The 23514-nt window shown below is 44.0% G+C and overlaps 1 protein-coding gene across 1 annotated transcript in view; it reads right to left on the reverse strand.

Annotated features, from left to right (window-relative positions):
- CDHR5 (cadherin related family member 5) overlaps positions 1-23514 on the reverse strand; it is a 159372-nt gene that overhangs the window by 93201 nt on the left and 42657 nt on the right. Inside the window, exon 3 of the mRNA XM_082270999.1 lies at positions 17431-17481. Within this exon, the coding sequence (XP_082127125.1) occupies positions 17431-17481 (51 nt within the window). The remainder of the gene's footprint in view (positions 1-17430; positions 17482-23514) is intronic.

Raw genomic sequence — 23514 nt, forward strand, 5'->3', positions numbered from 1 at the left:
TTGCTTCCTGCCTTATAGCAAACACAGAAAGTGAGAGAAAATTCCTTGTGCCTATCAGGGTCACCAAAACCCTATTGGAAGATTTCCCCTCTGTTCCTATTCTGATGACAACCCAAAATTTTCTTTCACTTTTACTCTCGGTGATAACAGTAAACAGGACCAATAGAGAAAGTGACTCTCTCTAACACAGCAAACAGCAATAAAAACCTGACAGGTGTTCTAATACCTCTCTAGTCTATCCAAAACTAAAAAAAAAGTTTTACCTTTAGTTATACTTCAATTCATGCTGTACTGAGACTGCAGTAAAATTGCACTAGGCCATGACACTTAGGCCCCTTGCACACTGCAGCTTAAAAATGTTCAGTACAGCTTTTTTTTTTTATGAGCTAAAATAGAGCCCATTCATTCTAATGTGCCTATGCACACAGGCGCGTAAATGAGCACCGCGTATTCTTAAGTAAGAACAAAATAGAAAAATCTGCATTTTTGGACAGTAATTTACGCCTAATGCACGCATTTGCGCGCAAATACGCGCAAATGCGATCGAATGAACACACACGATAATACTGTTGATCTGAAAAAAAACATTAGCATATTCAGAGTCACGAATTTACGCGAATTTGCGCAAACGCATATGCGCGAAAATACTCGCAAATGCGCGCTTTTCAATAAGACAAAAATTACGGCTAAAAAAGGAGATGCTCAAACAGGAGTATCGTGTGCAAGAGGCCTGAAGCTTTTTCCTGCATTATGCCTCATGGGCTAGGCCTTTTGGCTGAGACTGGGGCAATTGTTGTTACCAGACAACAATGGCTAGCCAATAAACCTGCACTAGCACATTTTATTTTTTTTTTATTCTTTTTATTGGATTTTGGTGTAGTTCAACATACATAAGAACATACAACACAACAAAAACTTCCAATCTTAGGCACTGAGCCAACGCAGGTGCGCAAATACATAGAAGGCAGATTATATAATAGACGGAGGCCTTGAGGACTGTAATAACATACAAAAAAAAATTGAAAACTAGAAGACCTGTGTACATCTAACCACCCTAGTCAACAGTTTCTGAAACCCAGGAGATCTTAATGCTCTCTCTGAGTTAGAAAGATTAGGCTGTAAATAACTTGTGCCAGTGTTAATTATCCACAGCCATGGAAGGTTCCGCTAACCATTTGGCCCAGACTCTGTCATACTTCCTGGGGAAACCTCTGTGAGCATATGTGTCCTTGTAATAGGGGAGTACTTTATTAACCAGCTGTTTCCAGAAAGAAAAGGGAGGGACCTGTTTTTTTTCCAACATAGCGTAATAGCTTTCCTGGCATAAAGTAAGGGGAGACCGATCGATCATGTTCTCTCTGCGTGTTTGGGAGCCAGATCCTTGCACTGGCACTTTTTAAAACGTTCTCTTTTTTTTTTCTTCACATTTGTCACTTGCACAATTGTATGTGTCTTTTTTGCTTGGATTGTAGGATCCTACAATGAAGTCTAGAGGGAGGATGTGTGGCCCTTAGGCTCCCTCTTCCCCTCCCTTGGCTTGACTTTGGCTGACCATGAGGATTGGGGCCCACCAGGCCTTTTGGCTAGGTGTGCCTTGCCCCAGTCAGGAGGCTTGCACCCCAGAGGGTCAGGGAAGGGTCCTCCCCCTTCAGGAGGGTGCCGTATGTCACACTTCTTTGTGTGTATCTCACATGCACTTTTTTATACACTTTGCACCCCCCCATGGGCTTGAAAAAAATGCATTTTTAATTCATACTTACCTGTAAAATCCATTTCTTGAAGTACATCACGGGACACAGAGCCATAAATCATAACATATGTGTTATATAGCCACCTATAGGTGAAGGACACTGGCAACCAATCAGAATTGATGACCCCCTATATAACCCCTTCCATACAGGAAGTACCTCAGTTTTGTAGCAAGCAATAAAAGATCTCATAGAAGAGGGTAGGGTCCTCTGTTGCCTGTGATATACTTCAAGAAATGGATTTTACAGGTAAGTAGGAATTAAAAAGCAATTTTTCTGTTAGTACATCACAGGACACAGAGCCATAAATCATAACATATGGGACATCACAAAACAATACCCCCATCTGACCCTTAACCACTTCAGCCCCAGAAGGATTTGCCCCCTTTCTGACCAGGCCCTATTTTGTGATTCGGAACTGCATTAGTTTAAAGGACAATTGCGTGGTCATTAGAGTTGAGCAGACACCTGGATGTCTGTGTTCGGCGGGTTCGGCCGAACTTGAAAAAAAAGTCTGGGTCCGTGTCCCGGACTTTTTCCGAACTTTACCCGGACACCGAACTCCATTGAAGTCAATGGGGACCCGAACTTTCAGGCACTAAAATGGCTCTAAAACACCAATGGAAAGGGCTAGAGTTCTGCAAATGGCAGCAAAACGTAGTTAAGAGCATGACAAGTGCTCTGCAAACAAATGTGGATAGGGAAATAACTTAAAACAACAACAAAAAAAAACAGAAAAATAAAACAATTTTCTTCATCTGTGAAGGACGAGGCCCATATGGAGTAGGAGGGAGGTTGAGGTGGTGGTGGATGTGGCGGTGTAGGTGGAAGCGGCGGTGGAGGGGGACTGCTTTTTTTCAGTCATTTTAAATTAGGGTACACCCCAAAAGAGTGAGAAAGATCAAAAATATAACAATGGCTGGGTAAGGTCGGTATCCATCTCTATTCTGCACAAGGTACGGAAAGGTCCTGTGGGATCCATGCCTGGTTCATTTTAATGAACGTGAGCTTGTCCACATTGTCTCTGGACAGGCGGCTGCGCTTGTCTGTGATAACGCCCCCAGCCGTGCTAAATACACGTTCAGATAATACACTGGCTGCAGGGCATGCCAGCACCTCCAAGGCGTAAAGGGCAAGCTCAGGCCATGTGCCCAATTTGGAGACCCAGAAGTAGAAGGGGGCAGACCCGTCATTCACTACATGTAGGCGTGTGCACACATACTGCTCCACCATGTTGGTGAAATGCTGCCTCCTGCTAAGACGTTCCATATGAGCTGCTGGTGCTGCTGTTTGTTGTGACGTGCTGACAAAGCTTTTCCACATTTCGGCCATGCTAACCCTGCCTTCTGAGGTGCTGGCGGTGCCCTGGTTGCGTTGGCGACCTCTTCCTCCTCCTCCTCTGCCTTGTGCTTCCACTGTGGCCCCGCTGTCAGGTGGGAATGCCAGCAGCATCGCGTCTACCAGCGTGCGCTTGTACTTGCTCATCTTGCGATCGCGCTCCAGTGAGTGAATTAAGGACGGTACGTTGTCCTTGTCACGGGGATCCAGCAACATGACCACCCAGTAATCAGCACAAGTTAGAATGTGGGCAACTTGGCGTTCGTTGTGGAGACACTGCAGCATGTAATCGCTCATGTGTGCCAGGCTGCCCAGAGGCAACGAAAGGCTGTCCTCTGTGGGAGGTGTATCGTCTGTGTCCTCTGTATCCCCCCAGCCACGCACCAGTGATGGCCATGAGCTTGCCTGGGTGCCACCCTGCTGTGAACATGGTTCCATCTCCTCCTCCACCTCCTCCTTCTCATCCTCCTCGTCCTCCAGAACTGTGCCCCTGCTGGACAATTGTGTCCCTGGCGTTTGTGTGTGCAGGAACCCACCCTCGGAGCCACTTGCGAATGACTGCCCTGAAAGCCTTGGAAATTTTACCTCTTCATCCTCCTCCTCCTCCTCCTCATCCTGTGCCACATGCTCTTCCATCATCGCCCGAATCGTTTTTTGAAGGAGGCATAGAAGTGGGATAGTTAAGCTGACAACGCCGTCATCGGCACTGGCCATGTTGGTGGAGTACTCAAAACAGCGCAACAAGGCACACAGGTCTCGCATGGAGGCCCAGTTATTGGTGGTGAAGTGGTGCTGTTCCGCAGAGCGACTCACGCGTGCATGCTGCAGCTGAAACTCCACTATGGCCTACTGCTGCTCGCACAGTCTTTCCAGCATGTGCAAGGTGGAGTTCCACCTTGGGGGCACGTCACATATGAGGTGGTGAGCGGGAAGGCCGAAGTTACGCTGCAGCGCTGACAGGCGAGCAGCAGCAGGGTGAGAACGCCGAAAGTGCGCACAGACGGCCCACACTTTCTGCAGCAGCTCTGACATATCGGGGTAATTTTTAAAGAACCTCTGCACCACCAAATTCAGCACATGCGCCAGGCAAGGGATGTGCGTCAAACTGGCTAGGCCCAGAGCTGCTATGAGATTTCGCCCGTTATCGCACACCACCAGGCCGGGCTTGAGGCTCTTTGGCAGCAACCACTCATTTGTCTGCTGTTCCATGCTCCTCTACAACTCCTGAGCGGTGTGTGGTTTTTCCCCCAAACAGGCAAGTTTTAAAACTGCCCGCTGTCGTTTACCCCTGGCTGTGCTGAAGTTGGTGGTGAAGGTGTTACGCTGACCGGATGAGGAGGCGGTAGAGGCGGTGTACCCTAAAGGGAGGATGAGGAAGCGGAGTAGGAGGAGTTAGGAACAGGAGGCAAACTGAAGCGCCCTGCAATCCTCGGTGGTGGAAGGACATGCGCCAAATTGCTATCCGCCTCAGGCCCATCCGCCACTGCATTTACCCAGTGTGCCGAAGGGATGGCTTGCCTGGAAAAGTAGTGGCGGCTGGGCACGATGTACTGTGGGACAACCACAGACATAAGGCTTTTAAAACTGTGCGTCTCCACCAGACGGAATGACAGCATTTCAAAGGCCAAGAATTTTTAAATGCTGGCATTCAGGGCCAGGGATCGCGGGTGGGTAGGGGGGTACTTCCTCTTCCTCTGAAGTGTTTGGGAGATGGAAAGCTGAACGCTTCCACGGGACATTGTGGAGATGGTTGGTGACCCAGGTGGTGGTGTTGCTGACAGATCGTCTGTTTGCGGGGTGGCAGGTGCCGGTATCACTACAGAGGTGGATGAAGAGGCCGAGACTGCAGCAGAAGCGGAAGCAGGAGGAGCCAGAGACCTTTCTTGGTTTTGAAGGTGTCTACTCCACTGCAGCTCGTGCTTTGCACTTAGATGCCTGATCATGCAGGTTGTGCTCAGGTTGAGAAGGTTTATGCCTCGCTTCAGGCTCTGATTGCACAGGGTGCAAACCACTCGTGTCCTGTCATCAGCACATTTTCTGAAGAAGTCCAAGCTAGAGAACTCCTTTGAGCTGGCTTTGGTGCGCTCGGTCCCTTGCTGCGTTGGGCAGTAGCAGGCGTAGTGTCTAGGGCACGGCCGCTCTGCTTCTGCACCCTGCTCCCTCTACTGCTGTGCTGGTGGCTCTGTGCGACCACCGCCTCTTCCTCCAAACTACTCAGGTCACCTGCATGACCTTCATTCCATGTGGGGTCGAAGACCTCATCGTCCTCCACATCATCTTCCACCCAGTCTTCACCCCTGCCCTCCTTGTCGGTCTCCACAATTCTAAGTGCCGCAGCAGTTGGCACCTGCGTTTCGTCATCATCGGAGACGTGCTGCGATGGTCCTTCCATGTACTCATCTTGAGAAATAAGTGGTTGGGCATCGCTGCACTCAATCTCTTCCACTTCTGGGGCAGGGCTAGGTGGATGGCCCTAGGAAACCCTGCTGACAGAGTCATCAAAAAGAAGAAGAGACTGCTGCATGACTTGGGGCTCAGACTGCTTGCCTGATTTGCAAGGGGGTTAGGTGAAAGATGGTTGGACATCGGCTGCAGGTGCCAACTCTGACCTTTCTGCAGTAGACTGGGTGGGAGACAATGTGAAGGAACTGGAGGCACTGTCAGCAGCAAACCAATCTACTATCGCCTCTACTTGTTCTGGCCTCAACACTTGTAGAGGCGCATGATGCCCTACCAAATACTGCTGCAGGTTCTGTGGCCTACTCACACTTGAGGAAGGTGTTTCACTTGTGCGTGTAGCTGGCACAGATCGACCACGTCCTCTCCTTGCAACAGGAGCTCTACCAGCAGCACCACGGCCCCTATTTGACGGTCTCCTCATATTTCTGTAATTTATGATCTTGCCCTAGAAAGGTGTTTATTGAATAGCGGAACAAAACAACAACAGTATCGCACGGGTGTATCTCACAGTCAAATATGCAAACTATGCCGCAATTTAATTTTTTTCACCCCAAAAGGGTGTATATTGAATAGCGGAATAGAAAAAAGGATTTAAAACAGTGTATCTCACACGTACAAACACAGACTAGGCCCCGATTACAATTTTTTGTACCCTAAAGGGAGGATGAGGAAGAGGAGTAGGAGAAGTTCGGAACAGGAGGCAAACTGAAGCGCCCTGCAATCCTTGGCGGTGGAAGGAGATGCGCCAAACAAATTTAAAAGGTGTATCTCACACGTACAGATACAGACTATGCCGTAATTTCATTTTTTTCACCCCAAAATGGTGTATATTGAATAGCGGAATAGAAAAAATTTTATAAAACGGTGTATCTCACACGTACAAACACAGACTAGGCCCCAATTACAATTTTTTGTACCCTAAAGGGAGGATGAGGACGAGGAAGAGGAGTAGGAGGAGTTCGGAACAGGAGGCAAACTGAAGCGCCCTGCAATCCTCGGCGGTGGAAGATGTGCCAAACACATTTAAAAGGTGTATCTCACACGTACCGATACAGACTATGCCGTAATTTAATTTTTTACACTCCAAAAGGGTGTATATTGAATAGCGGAATAGACATTTTTTTATAAAACGGTGTATCTCACACGTACAAACACAGACTAGGCCCCGATTACAATTTTTTGTACCCTAAAGGGAGGATGAGGAAGAGGAGTAGGAGGAGTTCGGAACAGGAGGCAAACTGAAGTGCCCTGCAATCCTCGGCGGTGGAAGGAGATGCGCCAAACAAATTTAAAAGGTGTATCTCACACGTACCGATACAGACTATGCCGTAATTTTATTTTTTACACTCCAAAAGGGTGTATATTTAATAGCGGAATAGGAAAAATTTTATAAAACTGTGTATCTCACACGTACAAACACAGACTAGGCCCCGATTACAATTTTTTGTACCCTAAAGGCAGGATGAGGATGAGGAAGAGGAGTAGGAGGAGTTCAGAACAGGAGGCAAACTGAAGCGCCCTGCAATCCTCGGCGGTGGAAGGAGATGCGCCAAACAAATATAAACAGGTGTATCTCACACGTACCGATACAGACTATGCCGCAATTTAATTATTTTTACCCCAAAGGGTGTAGATTGAATAGCTGAATAGAAAATATGATATCAAAAGGTGTATCTATCTCACACATACAGATCCAGATTGAATAGCGGAATAGAAAAATTTTTATAAAACGGTGTATCTCACACGTACAAAAACAGACTAGGCCCCGATTACAATTTTTTGTACCCTAAAGGCAGGATGAGGAGTAGGAGGAGTTCGGAACAGGAGGCAAACTGAAGTACCCTGCAATCCTCGGCGGTGGAAGATGCGCCCCAAAAATTTGAAAGGTGTATCTCACCCGTACCAATACAGACTATGCCGCAATTTAATTATTTTTACCCCAAAGGGTGTAGATTGAATAGCGGAATAGAAAATATGATATCAAAAGGTGTATCTATCTCACACGTATAGACCCAGACTAGGCCCCGATTGCAATTTTTTGTACCCTAAAGGCAGGATGAGGAGTAGGAGGAGTTCGGAACAGGAGGCAAACTGAAGCACCCTGCAATCTTTGGCTGTGGAAGATGCGCCCTAAAAATTTGGAAGGTGTATCTCACACGTACCGATACAGACTATGCCGCAATTTAATTATTTTTACCCCAAAGGGTGTAGATTGAATAGCTGAATAGAAAATATGATATCAAAAGGTGTATCTATCTCACACATACAGATCCAGACTAGGCCCCGATTACAATTTTTTGTACCCTAAAGGCAGGATGAGGAGTAGGAGGAGTTCGGAACAGGAGGCAAACTGAAGCACCCTGCAATCCTCGGAGGTGGAAGATGCGCCCCAAAAATTTGTAAGGTGTATCTCACACGTACCGATAACGACTATGCTGCAATTGAATTCTTTTTACCCCAAAGGGTGTAGATTGAATAGCGGAATAGAAAATATGATATCAAAAGGTGTATCTATCTCACACGTACAGACCCAGACTAGGCCCCGATTACAATTTTTTGTACCCTAAAGGCAGGATGAGGAGTAGGAGGAGTTCGGAACAGGAGGCAAACTGAAGCACCCTGCAATCCTCCGGGGTGGAAAATGCGCCCCAAAAATTTGGAAAGTGTATCTCACACGTACCGATACAGACTATGCCGCAATTTAATTCTTTTTACCCCAAAGGGTGTAGATTGAATAGCGGAATAGAAAATATGATATCAAAAGGTGTATCTATCTCACACGTACAGACCCAGACTAGGCCCCGATTACAATTTTTTGTACCCTAAAGGCAGGATGAGGAGTAGGAGGAGTTCGGAACAGGAGGCAAACTGAAGCACCCTGCAATCCTCCGGGGTGAAAGATGCGCCCCAAAAATTTGGAAGGTGTATCTCACACGTACCGATACAGACTATGCCGCAATTTAATTCTTTTTACCCCAAAGGGTGTAGATTGAATAGCGGAATAGAAAATATGATATCAAAAGGTGTATCTATCTCACACGTACAGACCCAGACTAGGACCCGATTACAATTTTTTGTACCCTAAAGGCAGGATGAGGAGTAGGAGGAGTTCGGAACAGGAGGCCAACTGAAGCACCCTGCAATCCTCGGCGGTGGAAGATGCGCCCCAAAAATTTGGAAGGTGTATCTCACACGTACCAATACAGACTATGCAGCCTGCAATTTAATTATTTTTACCCCAAAGGGTGTAGATTGAATAGCGGAATAGAAAATATGATATCAAAAGGTGTATCTATCTCACACGTACAGACCCAGACTAGGCCCCGATTACAATTTTTTGTACCCTAAAGGCAGGATGAGGAGTAGGAGGAGTTCGGAACAGGAGGCAAACTGAAGCACCCTGCAATCCTCGGCGGTGGAAGATGCGCCCCAAAAATTTGGAAGGTGTATCTCACACGTACCGATACAGACTATGCCGCAATTTAATTCTTTTTACCCCAAAGGGTGTAGATTGAATAGCGGAATAGAAAATATGATATAAAATTGGTGATTTTTCAATAGCACATGTGAACACAGCAGTGTCTTATGTTTTATGTCACGGTCAGCTCTGCTGCAGGCTATGAAGGGAAAAAAAATATTCCCCTTTAAGTTTGTAATTTTTAAATAGCAGATTAGTACAGACTATGCCACAATTTAATTTTTTTTAACCCAAAAGGGTGTATATTAAATAGTGGAATAGAAAAAAGTGTATAAAATTGAAAATCAGTCAATAGCACATGTGAACACAGCAGTGTCTTATGTCATGGTCTGCTCAGCTCAGCAGCAAGCAGGCTATGAAGGGGAAAAAAAAAATTCCCCTTTAACTTGATTTTTTAATAGCAGATTAGAACAGCAATCTGTAGTGAAATATAGCTGAACGCTGCACACAACAGACTGATAAAAATAGATTTTTTTCTCCCTACTCCTCCTCAGTGGGCTCAAGTGAGGGCAAAAAGATTGTTCACTGCACCACCCCCCACACAGCAAAATCGATGTAGACTGTCCCTGCCTAATCTCTCCAGCCTGTCCCTAAAATGCTCAAATAACTGTCCCTGCCTACACTCCGATCTGTCCCTGCATTCTTTTCGGGGACAATTTTTCACTGTCTGTCCCTAATCAGCAGCCAGCACGTATGATGTGTGCTCTCTCCCTAAACTACAGCAGAATGACGCGCCGCGCAGTGGCTCTCGAACTTATAAAGACATGGGTCACATGCTTCAGATGGCCAATCACAGCTACTAATACATTAGTAGGCATGGCTGGGATGGCTTAAGGCACACCAGTTAAACGCTTGTTGATTGGCTGTTGAAAGCCCGCCATTAAAAGTGCGCCATTACATACAAAACAGGAAATAAAATTACCGAACACGGATTTTAAACCCGAACATACAGTAAAGTTTTCGGGTCCGTGTTCGGGTAACAAAAATCCAATTATTCGGTACGAACCCGAATAATACAGTCCGTGTTCGCTCAACACTAGTGGTCATGCGACGCTGTACCCAACTAAAGTTATGTCCTTTTTTTTCCCCACAAATAGAGATTTCTTTTGGTGGTATTTGATCACCTGTGCGAATTTTAATTTTTGCGCTATAACAATAAAAATAGTGACAATTTTGAAAAAAACAAAAAAACAATATTTTTCACATTCAGAATTATAACATTCCAAAAAAAAATTTCAAAATCAAAATTTTTTAACATTTTAGGCCAATTTGTTTTCTGCTACATATTTTTGTTAAAAAAATCCCAATAAACATATTTTGATTGGTTTGCACAAAAGTTATCGCGTTTACTAACTACGGGAAAGATTTATGTCATTTTTATTGTTTTTTTTTCTAGCAATGGCGGCGATCATTGTGGCGGACAGATCGGACCCCTAACTGACATTTTTGACACTTTTGGGGGTACCAGTGACATTACTACAGTAATCAGTGCTAAAAATATGCACTGTTACTGTAACAATGACACTGGCAGGGAAGGGGTTAACCCTACGGGTGATCAATGGGTTAAATGTATGCGTCATGCTTACTGACGTGTGTGTGGGGGGGTTCTGTGACAGAGACAGAGATCGCAGCTTCAGCTATGCTGAATCCTGTGATCTCCTGTCTGTCACTGAGAAGATCCGCCTGCTTTGTTTACATAAGTAGGCGGGTCTTCTCACTGTTTCCCCGATGAACGTCTAAACACGTCGCTGGACCCAGGGGAGCCACACTGCCACTGTAGGATTACTGTGAGCAGTCGGCAAGTGGTTAACAGAAGGATTACACCATCTGCCAAAAGCAGACTCCTCCTGGGTTCCAACATCCACTCGATAGAAACAAGTGAACGTATGCACCGACGACCAGATCACGGACTTGCAAATCTGAGCCATAGAGGCTTGTGCCAAGAGACACCTACTCTTCTGTTAGAATGTGCCTTTACAGGAAAAGGTGGAACCTTTCCTACTAAACCATACACCTGGGTAATAACCTGGTGAATCCAACAAGAAATCATAGATTTAGATGCTGCCAATCCCTTTCTGAGGTCTTCTGGCAGCACAAACAAGCTCTTGGTCTTACGATTCTGAGCTGTTTCCTGTAAATAAAACTTAAGTGCACGCATTGCATCAACAGAATGCAAAACTTTTCCTCCTCTGAGTGAGGATCTGGAAAAAAGAAGGTAGTATAATGTCCTGATTCAAATGCCTCACTTACTTAATTCACTACCTTGGGCAAAAAAATCTGGGTGAGGTGGTAAAATCACCCTATCTTGATAAAATATCAAGAGTGGCTCTTTACAAGAAAGAGCTGCTAGTTCCGATAGCCTTCTAGCCAAAGTTATCGCAATCAAAAAGACCAGTTTTCTGGTCAAAAGAACCAGGGGAACCTGCCCCAGAGGCTCAAAAGGCTGTTTTTGCAAAACTGCCAACACCAAATTTAAGTCCCACGGACACAAGTGTGGCTTCACTGGTGGAAGCAAACGCAATATTCCCCGAACAAAGGTTTGAACCAATGAATGGGAAGCGATCAGTTCCTGGAAAAAAAACGATAGAGCTGAAATCTGCCCTTTATTCGTGCTCAGAGCTAATTTCCGGACACAGTGGAAGAACCCAGGGCCTCATCACTGCCAACCTCTAGATTTTTGCATATCAAATCCTCCTCGGCCAAGCCTGAGCTACCAGAATTACTGGTTTCCCCTCCAGCTGGATCCTGCGCAGCAAACACGATGTCAGCTGTACCGGAGGAAAGGCATAGATCAGGGAATACTCCTCCCAAGGATTCACCAAAGCATCTACTCTGACTGCGAGTGGATCCCTGGTCCTGGACACAAATCTCTCCAATTTGTTCTTGAACCTGGATGATAACAGAGCTACGTCTGGGACACTCCAGCATAGGCAGATCAATTGAAAAATCTCGGGATGTAAAGACCATTCCCTTGGAAAGATCTGTTGACGGCTCAAGAAATCTGCCTGCCAGTTTTCTATTCCTGGAATGAGCACTGCTGTCAGGCATGGCACAAACTTCTCAGCCCAGGATAGGATAATATGCACCTCTTTCTGGACTGATCAACTTCTTGTGCCTCCTTGATGGTTGACATAAGCCATGGCCGTGGCATTATAGGATTGCACCCCGACAGGGTGACCCCGAAGTTCGGGTGTCCAGAATTTCAGAGCCCAAATTTCCAAAACGTTGATGGGGAGACGACTCTCTACCCAAGACCATTTCCACTGGACATTAGCTTCCTCCAGAACCGCTCCCCAGCTGGAGAGACTGGCATCAGTTGTCACTACCTTTCAGGCAGTGGCGGCTGGTGCCCCATGGGCCGGCAGACGGACCACACCATACCCCCCCGGACCACACCAGCCCGCACACCATACCCCCCCCCTACCCCCGATCACCGGCTCACTCACCCTGGACATGCGGAGGGCAGGCAGGCAGGCAGCAGTGACGGCTTCCCCCTCAGTCTCCTACGTCCCCTCCCTCCTCCTCCTCCTTGGCCAATGGCATGGCTTCTCCTTTCGGCCAATCGGATATGGGTCTCAGGACCAGCTTCCTGATTGGCCAGGAGGAGGATCGGCATGACAATAGCGAATATTCATTTGCTATTGTCACACAACTGGGTGGGCTCAGGGCGCAGGGCGCAGGGCGCAGGGCCCACCCTTTTTTGAATCCTATTAGAGCCTCTGTGCTTTAAAAAAAAAAACATTGGAATCCATGTGTCCGGTGCCCTGCATGTAAAGTAGGGGGCGGGACACATGGATAGGAGTGGCAGCACCCCTGCGCCCCCAATGGATGGGTCGCCACTGCTTCCAGGTCACTGGGAGAAAGTATTTATCCTTCTCTAGATTTCTGGTCAACAACCACCATTTCAGACTCTGTCGTACTCTTGGTAGCAGGGATATGGACCAGTCCAAGAACTGAATTTTTCCATTCCACGCAGACAGAATGTTGTTCTGCAAGGATCTGGCATGGAATTGAGCATAGGGAACTGTCTCAAAAGTGGACACCATCTTCCCCAGTAACATCATGCAAAGGCGTATAGACGATCGCTTCTCGGCCTTTTGGCTAAGATCAATTGTTGTGTAGATGGATATCTCAGTCCTCCTATAGACAGAACCTGACCCTTTAGGTCTGAGACCCTTCTTGCTGGCAAGGATATCTTTGCCTGCACCCTGTCGACAAGAAACCCTAGGTATTCCAGACGCTGGACTGGCTGTAATGCTGACTTTGCTAAGTTCAGTATCCAACCCAAATGTATCCAAAAAATGTTCTGCCTGGAGGATATTTTGGCTTAGGCTCCATGTACACGGGACGTTGTTAAAAGTCCCTTTGAATGCTGGAATTTTTAGGACGTTTGAAACGTCCGTTCAGTCGCGTTTGTACCCGCGTTTAGCGGGCGTTTAGCAGCGTTTGTGGGCGTTTGCGTTTAGAAGCGTTCCTAGAGGTCATAAAAATTATTCCCCTTTAAAATGGAAAAACGCGAACGCTAAACGCGGGTCATCGCGTTCAGACGCGTTTGGACGCGTTCAGACGCGTTCGGACGCGTTTGTGCGTTTGAAACGCCGGGAAACACACGTTCAAACGCAAATAATTGCGTTCTAAAAACAGTCCCTGAACGCAACTGCCTGCAAATGACTGTAAACGACCTGGTGTACATGGACAGATAAGATAAAATGTAGATGGGTTCAGGGGCTTCTGAAAAAAACGCCCAACTGCTCCTAAACGGCCATTTCCAGCGTCCCGTGTACATGGAGCCTTAGAGCCAACGCTGATGGATCTATTAGTAGTAGATCATCCAAATATTCTATTACAGATATCCCTCGGGACCTTAGAAGAGCCAATACTGGAGCTAGGATCTTTGTGAACACTCTTGGAGCTGTGGCCAACCCGAAGGGCAGGGCCACAAACTGGAAATTATGGTTTCCAATCACAAAACAAAGGAACCTTTGATGGGTCTGAAATATAGGCACATGACGATATGCATCCTTGATGTCTATGGATGCTAGAAATTCCTCTCCCTGCAGGGAGGCTATGACTTAACGAATTGATTCCATGCGGAAAGAATGAACGTTCAGAAACTGATTCTGCGCCTTGAGATTCAAAATAAGCCTTACATCCCCGTTTGGTTTGGGGAATATGAATAGGTTTGAGTAAAAACCCTTAAACCTTTCGTTTTCTAGAACCTTGGTTATCACCCTCTAAATTCTCAGCTGGTCCAATGCCTGAAAGAGAGATCTTTCTTTTAGGGGATCTGTTGGTATACTTGACCTTACAAACTGAGATGCGGGAACACCCGAAATTCCAGCGTGTATCCCTGTAAAATGGTGGAGACAACCCATTTGTCCTGAATCAACTCCACCCATACCCCTGAGAACTGCAGGAGCCTTTCCCCCATCCAGACGAGTGGGGGCGCCCCTTCACTGAGAGGGCTTAGAGGAAGACTTGGATGATCTCTGGGCCCAGGGCTTTATCTGACCTTGCCCCGAAGGCTTGGGACGGATGCAAATGGTTGAGGCCGTCGCCAGTGCCTGGAATTAGAAGCACTGGTATTATGAGTGCTGGGGATCTTAAAGGAAGGACGCCTTCTCGTCCTCTTTACAGGTAGCAATGTACTCTCCCCCCCGCCCAGATCTTTTGGATATATTTATCCAGATCATCACCAAAAAGGCGTTCTCCCTGAAAGGGGAAGCTAGCCAGTCATTATATACATGGTAATTCCGCAGACCAGCTCTTTAACCAAAGGATTCTGCGCATATGCACTGTCATCAGAACAAACCGTGACATTTGTCTTATGAAGTCCGAAAGAGCATCTACTGCGAAACACAAAGTGAGCGATAGATCTGACTTTTCCACAGACTATCCTTGAGAAGGAACTGTCTTGGCCACTCGCTTTATGCAGTCATTCAAAGACTGACACGCTTCTATGGCTGCTACTGCTGGTTGTACTACAGGAACTGCAACCGGAAAGGAGGCTTTCAATAAAGATTCCAACTTTTATCACCGCTTATAAAGCATACTACACTGCCACTTTACATATCATTATATGATATTTTCTTCTCCCCTTTTATTACTATGTGATATGTAAGACACTTGTTCGGAATAACACACAGCTCAGATATGTCATACTTTAAATTTTGTTGTTTGTTGGCTTTTTCTGTTTACAAAGCTCAATAAAACGTTTGTATTCAAGATTCCAACTTTTTATCCGCTGGATCTTTAAAAACCTGGGCATTATCCACAGGACAGGTTCAATTATTGTTAACTGAAGAAATGGCTGCATCCACAGTGGGAATTTTCCATCTCTTAGAAAACGTATCCTCCATAGGATATAACAACGAAAACCTTTTAAGAGGAACAAACATCTTATCAGGGTGATACCAATCATTATAAACTTCTTGCTCCAAGAGTGGATGTATGGGAAATGACAGAGGACTCTGAGGAGGGCGCAATAAGCCCAGGGAGGAAAAAGAGGTTTTAGTTTTCTCTGAGGGCGGAAGTTTAAACTCAGCCCGGACCATCTCAGCAAGAGACTGGATAAACAATCTCTGGGATTGAGAGGCTGATAGAGATTCCTCTGACTCTCCGGAAGTGGAAATTTCAGCTTGACCTTCTATAGGGTCACCCTCAGCTACATCTTCCACATCCTCTGCCAATCCTGAACTAATTCAGGGGGCGGCTCATGAGAGGGGGATCTAACCCGCTTCTTTCCTCCATGTGGTGCTGCAATCATGTCAGCAATCGTTTCGTTTTGTCGATGCGTCATCGATGCGTTTTGCCCTCCCCTTGGGCGTTATCAAAGACGTATTTGATAACGCCCAAGGCGAGGGCGAAACGCGTTGATGCAATTTCCTGTCTACGACCCTTTGGCACGTCACTTCCGGGACGGTGGAACGCGCGCCGGGACCAAGGCTTACCCGAGCGCACACCGCAACCAGGAAGGAGCGATAGACCTGCCTTACATGTCATTACCTGCTCGATTTCGCTCTACTAAATGTAAGTGATATTTTTTTAAACATTCCAATAAAAGATTGCTAAATGGGATTACACTATTGCAAGTTTTCTTTCCATATTTATGCATACCGGGGTACTGAGAACTCCAGACCTCCAGGGATTCCTTATCAGGTTCTATACTGGGACACAAGCCTTGTTGACCCTCTATAGCTGTATAGCCTAGGGGTCAATTAAGTCCGGTAAGTGGATTATCCAAAGGGGGATGATTGGCACCGTTCACAGCACTGGAGTTATGGCATGATGCTGCACATTTTTCTGGGCACTTAATGCACATTTGGTGAATTGCTATATGGACACTTGCTGATTTCATTATTTACTGGACTATCTAAGTTCTTTTGCATTTTTGCACTATAATTTTATATGGACACGTTTCATTTTTATTCAACACTCTATGATATTTATTGTTGAATCACTATATTTATATGTATGCACTTGGTTTGCACATGGCACTTTAAGATCATTTATGATTTATTTATATGATGATTAATATTTTATACACGTACATTTTTGCGCTGTATTTTGGCACTTTATATTGAGAATCTGGTTATTATCCAGTTTTTGCACAGCTGCACTTGGGCTATTATTTTTATCCATAGCGCGGTACATTCCTTATTTTTCACAATTGACTGTTTTAGATGGATCCGATAGCTAACCCCTTAGATCCAGTGATCTTTGGTTGAGGGTATGTTAGCATAAACTTCTTTAAAACATAACAATCATGTGGAGCCCCTCTCCACAGCGACCTTCACCTTTTAGACACTGGCGAAAAAAACTGAGGTACTTCCTGTGTGGGAGGGGTTATATAGGGGATCATCAATTCTGATTGATTGCCAGTGTCTTTCACCTATATAACCCATATGTTATGATTTATGGCTCTGTGTCCCATGATGTACAAAAATAAAATATATACTTCACTTTAATAGGTATAGGAATATGTAAATACAGTTAATAGGGGTGCAGCAAGTCTAAGGGCATTAAAGAAAAGTAAATCTAGGGGGTCTGTGGCAGGTCAGGGGGTAATACATTGAGTGTAGAGACATGAACTAACAGTAACGGAGGGGAGGAGGAGGTGGGACTGGGCCTGAATAGTAGAGGACATAGAGAGTCAAGATATTGTTTAGAACAGTATACAATATCCAGAAGGAGAAAAGTAAGCAATGCCAGAAATCATAAGGTTATAAATAAATGTTATTATACAACAATCTAATTAAATGTTAAAATACAACAATATCACTGGTCCTGGAGCACCTTAATGCATTTGCATCAAAGTGTTTAATCATAAGGTTCAGTATACAGTATACAGTATACAAGCTATTATAGTTCAGGTTTTGAGAAAGTAGTAAATATTTTTATACTTACAAAAGCTCCATTTAATCTGCATGTCAGCGAAGCTCTTATCACTTGTTCAACCTAAAATAAAAGAACACAGTCTTACAACCAAAAATAGTTTTTTTGTAAACTTATAAATTTGATGGGGTTGATTTATTAAAAGTAAAGCATGTAACACTGCTAGGAAATTTTCATTTAGTTTACTAAATGTGGTGAAAACTTCGCAAACAATATCCAATCACATGCAAGGAAAATTTACCAAAAAAATGTATTTTTGCTTGTACGTGATTATATGGTTAAAATCAGCAGAGCTTCACCTCAGAATTAAAATACACTTTGCTAAGTCACTAGCCTGTACTTTTTTAGTACATTAACCTTAACCACTTAAGCCCCGGAAGATTTTACCCCCATTCCGACCAGGGGGTATTTTGCGATTCGGCACTGCGTGAATTTAACGAACAATTGCGCGGTCGTGCGACGCTGTACCTAAACGAATTTGACGTCCTTTTTTTCCCACAAACAGAGCTTTCTTTTGGTGGTATTTGATCACCTGTGCGATTTTTTGATCACGCGCTATAAACAAAAAAAGAGCGTCAATTTTGCAAAAATAGCAATATTTTTCACATTTTTTTATATGAAATTCCCCCCAAAAAAAATGTAAAAATCAAAATTTTTAAAAATTTTCGGCCAATTTATTTTATGCTACCTATGTTTGGTAAAAAAAATCGCAAAAAGCGTATTTTGATTGGTTTGCGCAAAAGTTATCGCGTTTACTAACAAAGGGAAAGATTTTTGTCATTTTTGTTGTTTTTTTTTTTAACGCGTAATGGCGGCGATCTGCGATTTTTTTTGCGGTACTGCGACATTGCGGCGGACAGATTGGACCCTTGACTGACATTTTTGACACTTTTGGGGTTACCAGTGACATTTCTACAGTAATCAGTGCTATACATATGCACTGTTACTGTAAAAATACACTGGTAGTGAAGGGGTTAACTTTATTTGGAAGGGAGGGGCTGTGTGTGTCCCTAGGGGCGTGGTTTCTACTGTGATTGGCTGTGGCTCTAGCTGTAAGGACACTGATCAACGGATCTACATACCAGATCCGTTTTATCAGTGTCTTTGCAGCGAGGAGAATGACAGGCATTTTTTTTACACAAGCTGCCTGACATTCTCCCTCTCCCCCGCCGATCGCCGAGTGACCGGCGGACATCGGGTCCGCTGGTCACACGCGCGGGGGGGTCCGTGACCACGCGGGAGCGGGAGCGCGCCCCGGGGGGCGCGCGCTCGCTCCCTAGACCCTCACAAGCAAGCAACGTAGCCCTACGTTAGTTTGCCTGTGAGGGGCTGACCGCCGACGTAGATAGTCGTGCGGCGGTCGGCAAGTGGTTAATGCTTCCATCTGCAAAATATTTCCACATACATAATACATTTTTTAAAATTTCTTACAGTACAGCAATACTGTGACAGCAGGAGGATATCACATTATTCTTCAAATGTAGGGTTTGTTCTTGTTAAAATGAATATCACTAAATATTAAAATGTATTGCTAAATATTAAAATTAATAGCACTGCAGTGGGCTAAAAATAATGTTGCAAGGGGTGTGGCTATGAGCATTGTCATTGCCGATTCACAAGCCTGTAGCTTGCCAGTCACTAGCTTGTCCCACCCACCTAGTCCCACCCACTTCTATCTGGATCAACAGCACTGTGAGCTGCAGTGTCTGGTAGGAGAGTGAGTGAGACACAAATGAAGGAGGATTTGGCTCTGTAAAAGCGAATAAGGTTTTCTGTTTACTTTATAAGTTTTGTGCATCACATAGTAACTGGATTTAGAGCTTGTTTAGACTGTCATACAGGAGCCCTTAGTTGTATTTTAAACACTTCAAACAAAAGAAGAAAAGACTGCGCAAGCTTCTAACAAACTATAACAAGGCAGCCAGCACAACAGATAACCAATCAGATAACCAATCTGGAGAAAAAATGCAAAGATAAAGTGCAGCGCCAATAAACATTTAGGATGATGCTAATATGATTTTACAGTCCTGGTATAAATAAGTCTCTGGTGAAGATTAAATGGTGACGATAGGAAGCCGCTCCCCACTGCAAGAGGATATTCCACCACCATGTCATAAAACAAGACAGGTACCCTTACCAGCAGCTGTGGACCCTCAACTTAATGATGGGTCAATCACGCATATGAGACAGGGATCAGCTCAAGGAATCTTCACCACCCAGAAGCATTTCATACCGGACCAGATGTAAAGAATCGTATGTACGAAATAATCCCCAGTTCCTCCACAAACAGATCATGCAAGGACAAAAAGGGAATCCAATGGTGCAGTACGTTCCAAAAAAATAGCGTTTATTAAATAAAAGAAAGGTACTCACATATCGTATAATGAAAAACAGCATGTGTACAGAGATGGCCGCGGCGATAGCGTGCTTGCGTCATGCGTGCCTGACGTGTTTCGTCATCGTAGACGTTGTCAAAGGCGTGCCTAACAGGTGCAAGCATGCTGTTGATATAGTGTCATAACCGTCACTCAAAGTAGTTATGACCAATGGCTGCTCTACCGGAAATAAGCCAATGCCGGAAGCTTGCGCTCCACAGCTATGGAAACCCGGAAATAATATGAAGCGAACCAAGCATATAACGGAAACATATAAAAAGCTGTCAGCAAAGATAAACATTAAAAGAAAACACTTAACATCGCTCAAATCTGATAACTCAAATGGAAGTTAATATCGATCACAAATTCATGACTGTAAGGATCGCTTAAATCTGATGAGTCAGATAGATCAATATAAATTAATATAGATCACAAATTCATGAGTGTAAGTGCATGCGTGCCACATAAGCAAACAAATAAATATAAAAATAATGATGTAAGTAAGATCGATCACTCATACCCTTACATCAAATAATAAACACATATATCCAGTAACATGGACAATAAATACTGCAAAATTCATACAGATTAATATGGCCATAATAAAAGGGTTAAGTCTACTAGAGATTAAAAGAATATAATTAAATGGATGGCCAAAGTATGGGTTGATCTAAAAACCAACAACCTACAGAAAATTAGATTATAAATGGTGAAGGCGTCTGGTTTTAATGTTTTGGCCCTTGATGTAATGCAAATACCTGCTGCCCTTTTTTATTTTAATGGTGGTGTGCCAAAAAAATACAAGTGATAGATAAGTGAAAAAATAGGCGCTGGTAATCAGTGATAGTGTTCCAGGTGTATTGAAGGTATTATATGTATTGTCTACACCAATCAATTATATCCATATAGATAAACCTCGTTTACCAATAAATAAATAAATGGTGGACGCGATAACCACAAAATGCATTGTGATCTGTAAACCGGAAACCGAGTAAACCAGCGACGTCATTTCCTGCTTTGGTCTGGAACGCACGCCACCGCTGCCACACTACATGGGCTGTGAAGGAAACTGTATCTTATTACAGAGCACCAGAGCGGTCACTTCCATACAACCAAAACAAACTGCAGCGCTTCCACCTAGTGCCAGGAAAAGGCACTACACTGTAAGCAGCCAATTTTATCTTTTATTTTGTCACTATAATAAAAACGGATTTACACTATATTTTGGCTTCCCTATCATATTTCTCTATATACATCTGCTTGAGACCCTATCCTGCGGTCCAAATCCAGATTGGAACATCTACCACCTATCCTTGGATCGGATAAACTTGGTGGAGGATTGATCTATCCTTAAAGGGATCAAAAGCGATCTAGGTCCTTGTGGCCTAAAGCCATCTGGTAAGAAGCAAATATTGCTGAATTTTATCAAGAGCACAAATTGGAACACAAAAGCACTTTGAAGATTTTATTAAACCACCACGGACTTTCCTTCACCTATTGCACAAAAATATATATGAATCACAGATTTTAAATATTTTATTGCTAATTACATGCGTTTTTATGTCACACAAGGTTTTATAACACAAGTGTCACCAATTGCAATTTTATTATCACCAAAAGTCACTAATTTTATATAGACACAGAGATATATATTGTTCCTTTTTTACTAGGTTGTTATTAGAAATGGTTCACATTATGGTATTATAGATGATTTTAAAGTCCACCATTTATTTATTTATTTATTGGTAAACGAGGTTTATCTATATGGATATAATTGATTGGTATAGACAATACATATAATACCTTCAATACACCTGGAACACCATCACTGATTACAAGCGCCTATTTTTTCACTTATCTATAACCTACAGAATATGACTTCTGGTTAAAGTGTAATATGCAGCGCACATCCTTACACTCATAAATGTAAAAAGATCACAATAAAAGCAGTCTAAAAAGCAAATGGACATGTTACCTTGAAGATGAAGGACACCTAATGAAAGGACTGTCCACGTGTATAAATATAAATATGTACATAATTCTCTCAAAATGTAATAACTCTAAGACAGAATAACGCTTAAGGAATTTAGGAAAAAATTAATTAATTATTGATATGTAAAAATATATGAAGGAATAAAAAAGTTTTAATAATGTTAAAAAAGGCCACAAAAAATCATTCCAAAAAAGGCCAAAAAACTAAAAGAAAAGCAGCAACGTAAATGTTCACCCGGATGAGGCAAGGGAAAAACCTGGTGGATGATAGCTGTAATCATGACCCTTTAGCTATTGTTAATAAAACAATTCACGTCCCAAGCAACATTGAGGCCGTGAGGAGTATAGCACTTCAGGTCGTAAATCCAGCGGGTTTGCATCTTTGAAATTTCCCTTCTCGCATTACTGCCCCTCCAGTGAGCAGCAAATTTGTCAATACCAATGACAGATGTCCCTTTAGCGCACTTTCTATGACATTCTAGATAGTGCCGGGAAACGCTATGCTTAGGGAAACCGCGCCTAATGTTCCCTAGATGTTCATTAACACGAATCTGTAAGGTCCTAATGGTCCTGCCCACGTACTGGAGGCCACAGGGGCACTCCAGTAGGTAGACAATGTTTTTAGAACCACAAGTGATAAATGAATCAATAGTATAAGACTTATTGGTGCTGTTAGATTTAAAAGTAAGGGTTTTCCGTTTAATGGAATTGGTTTTACATACCACGCATTTCCTGCATGGAAAAAAGCCCTTAATTTCGGGGAAAAAAGAACGGATAGTTGGTTGGTTAACGATTTTGGGAGCTACCCTTAACCGTAAGGGGGGAAGTCCTCTAAAGACTACCTTAGGTTTCTCACCCACTACATCAGCCAAAAGTCTATCATTCCTCAACACCTTCCAATGTTTGGAAAAAATATTCCTGATGTCCTTATACTGTTGGGAAAAGGAGGTAACAAAGGCCACCCCAAAAGGGTTATTCATAGAATCCCTTCTTGGTTTATCCATCAGCATCAATGATCTATCCTTACCAGCCATTTCCTGAATGGCCAGGTCAAGATCATGGGGAGAATAACCTTTTTCTTCAAACCTACATTTCAAAACATCTGCCTGTTGGTAATAGTCACATAAGGATGAACAATTTCGGCGAATTCTCGTAAATTGACTCCTAGGAACCGATTTTAACCAGGAGGGATGGTGACAACTGTCTGATCCAATAAAACTATTCCGGTCAGTAGTTTTGAAGAAAGTGTTGGTGGTCAAACGGTTGTCCTTAACGGGGATGTTGAGATCCAGAAAATGTATATTGAGCTCGCTAGACTCATGCTGAAATCTGATACCCAAATTGTTGTCATTCAGGGTACCGAAAAAATCATCTAGAGACTGCGAGCTCCCATTTCATACCACTAGTACATCATCGATGTATCGTTTCCAGAGAATTAACTCTGGTCTAGCATCATGGAGTATATTTTCCTCCTCCCACTTCACCATGAACAAATTCGACATACTGGGCGCGAATTTCGCACCCATGGCTACACCTCTGGTTTGAAGATAATAAGAGCCCTCAAACCAGAAGTAATTGTGAGACATGGCGAAGGAGAGGAGTTGTAGGATCCAATCTTTCTGGTCAGAAATGAGCAAAGGGTCTCTACCGAGGAACAAATCGACGGCTTACAATCCATGCGCATGAAAAATAATAGTGTAGAGGGAGGCCACTAGGGTTGAGCGAACAC

The sequence above is a fragment of the Pelophylax lessonae genome (genome assembly GCF_965119305.1).
Source record: "Pelophylax lessonae genome assembly, chromosome: 10".
NCBI lineage: Eukaryota > Metazoa > Chordata > Amphibia > Anura > Ranidae > Pelophylax > Pelophylax lessonae.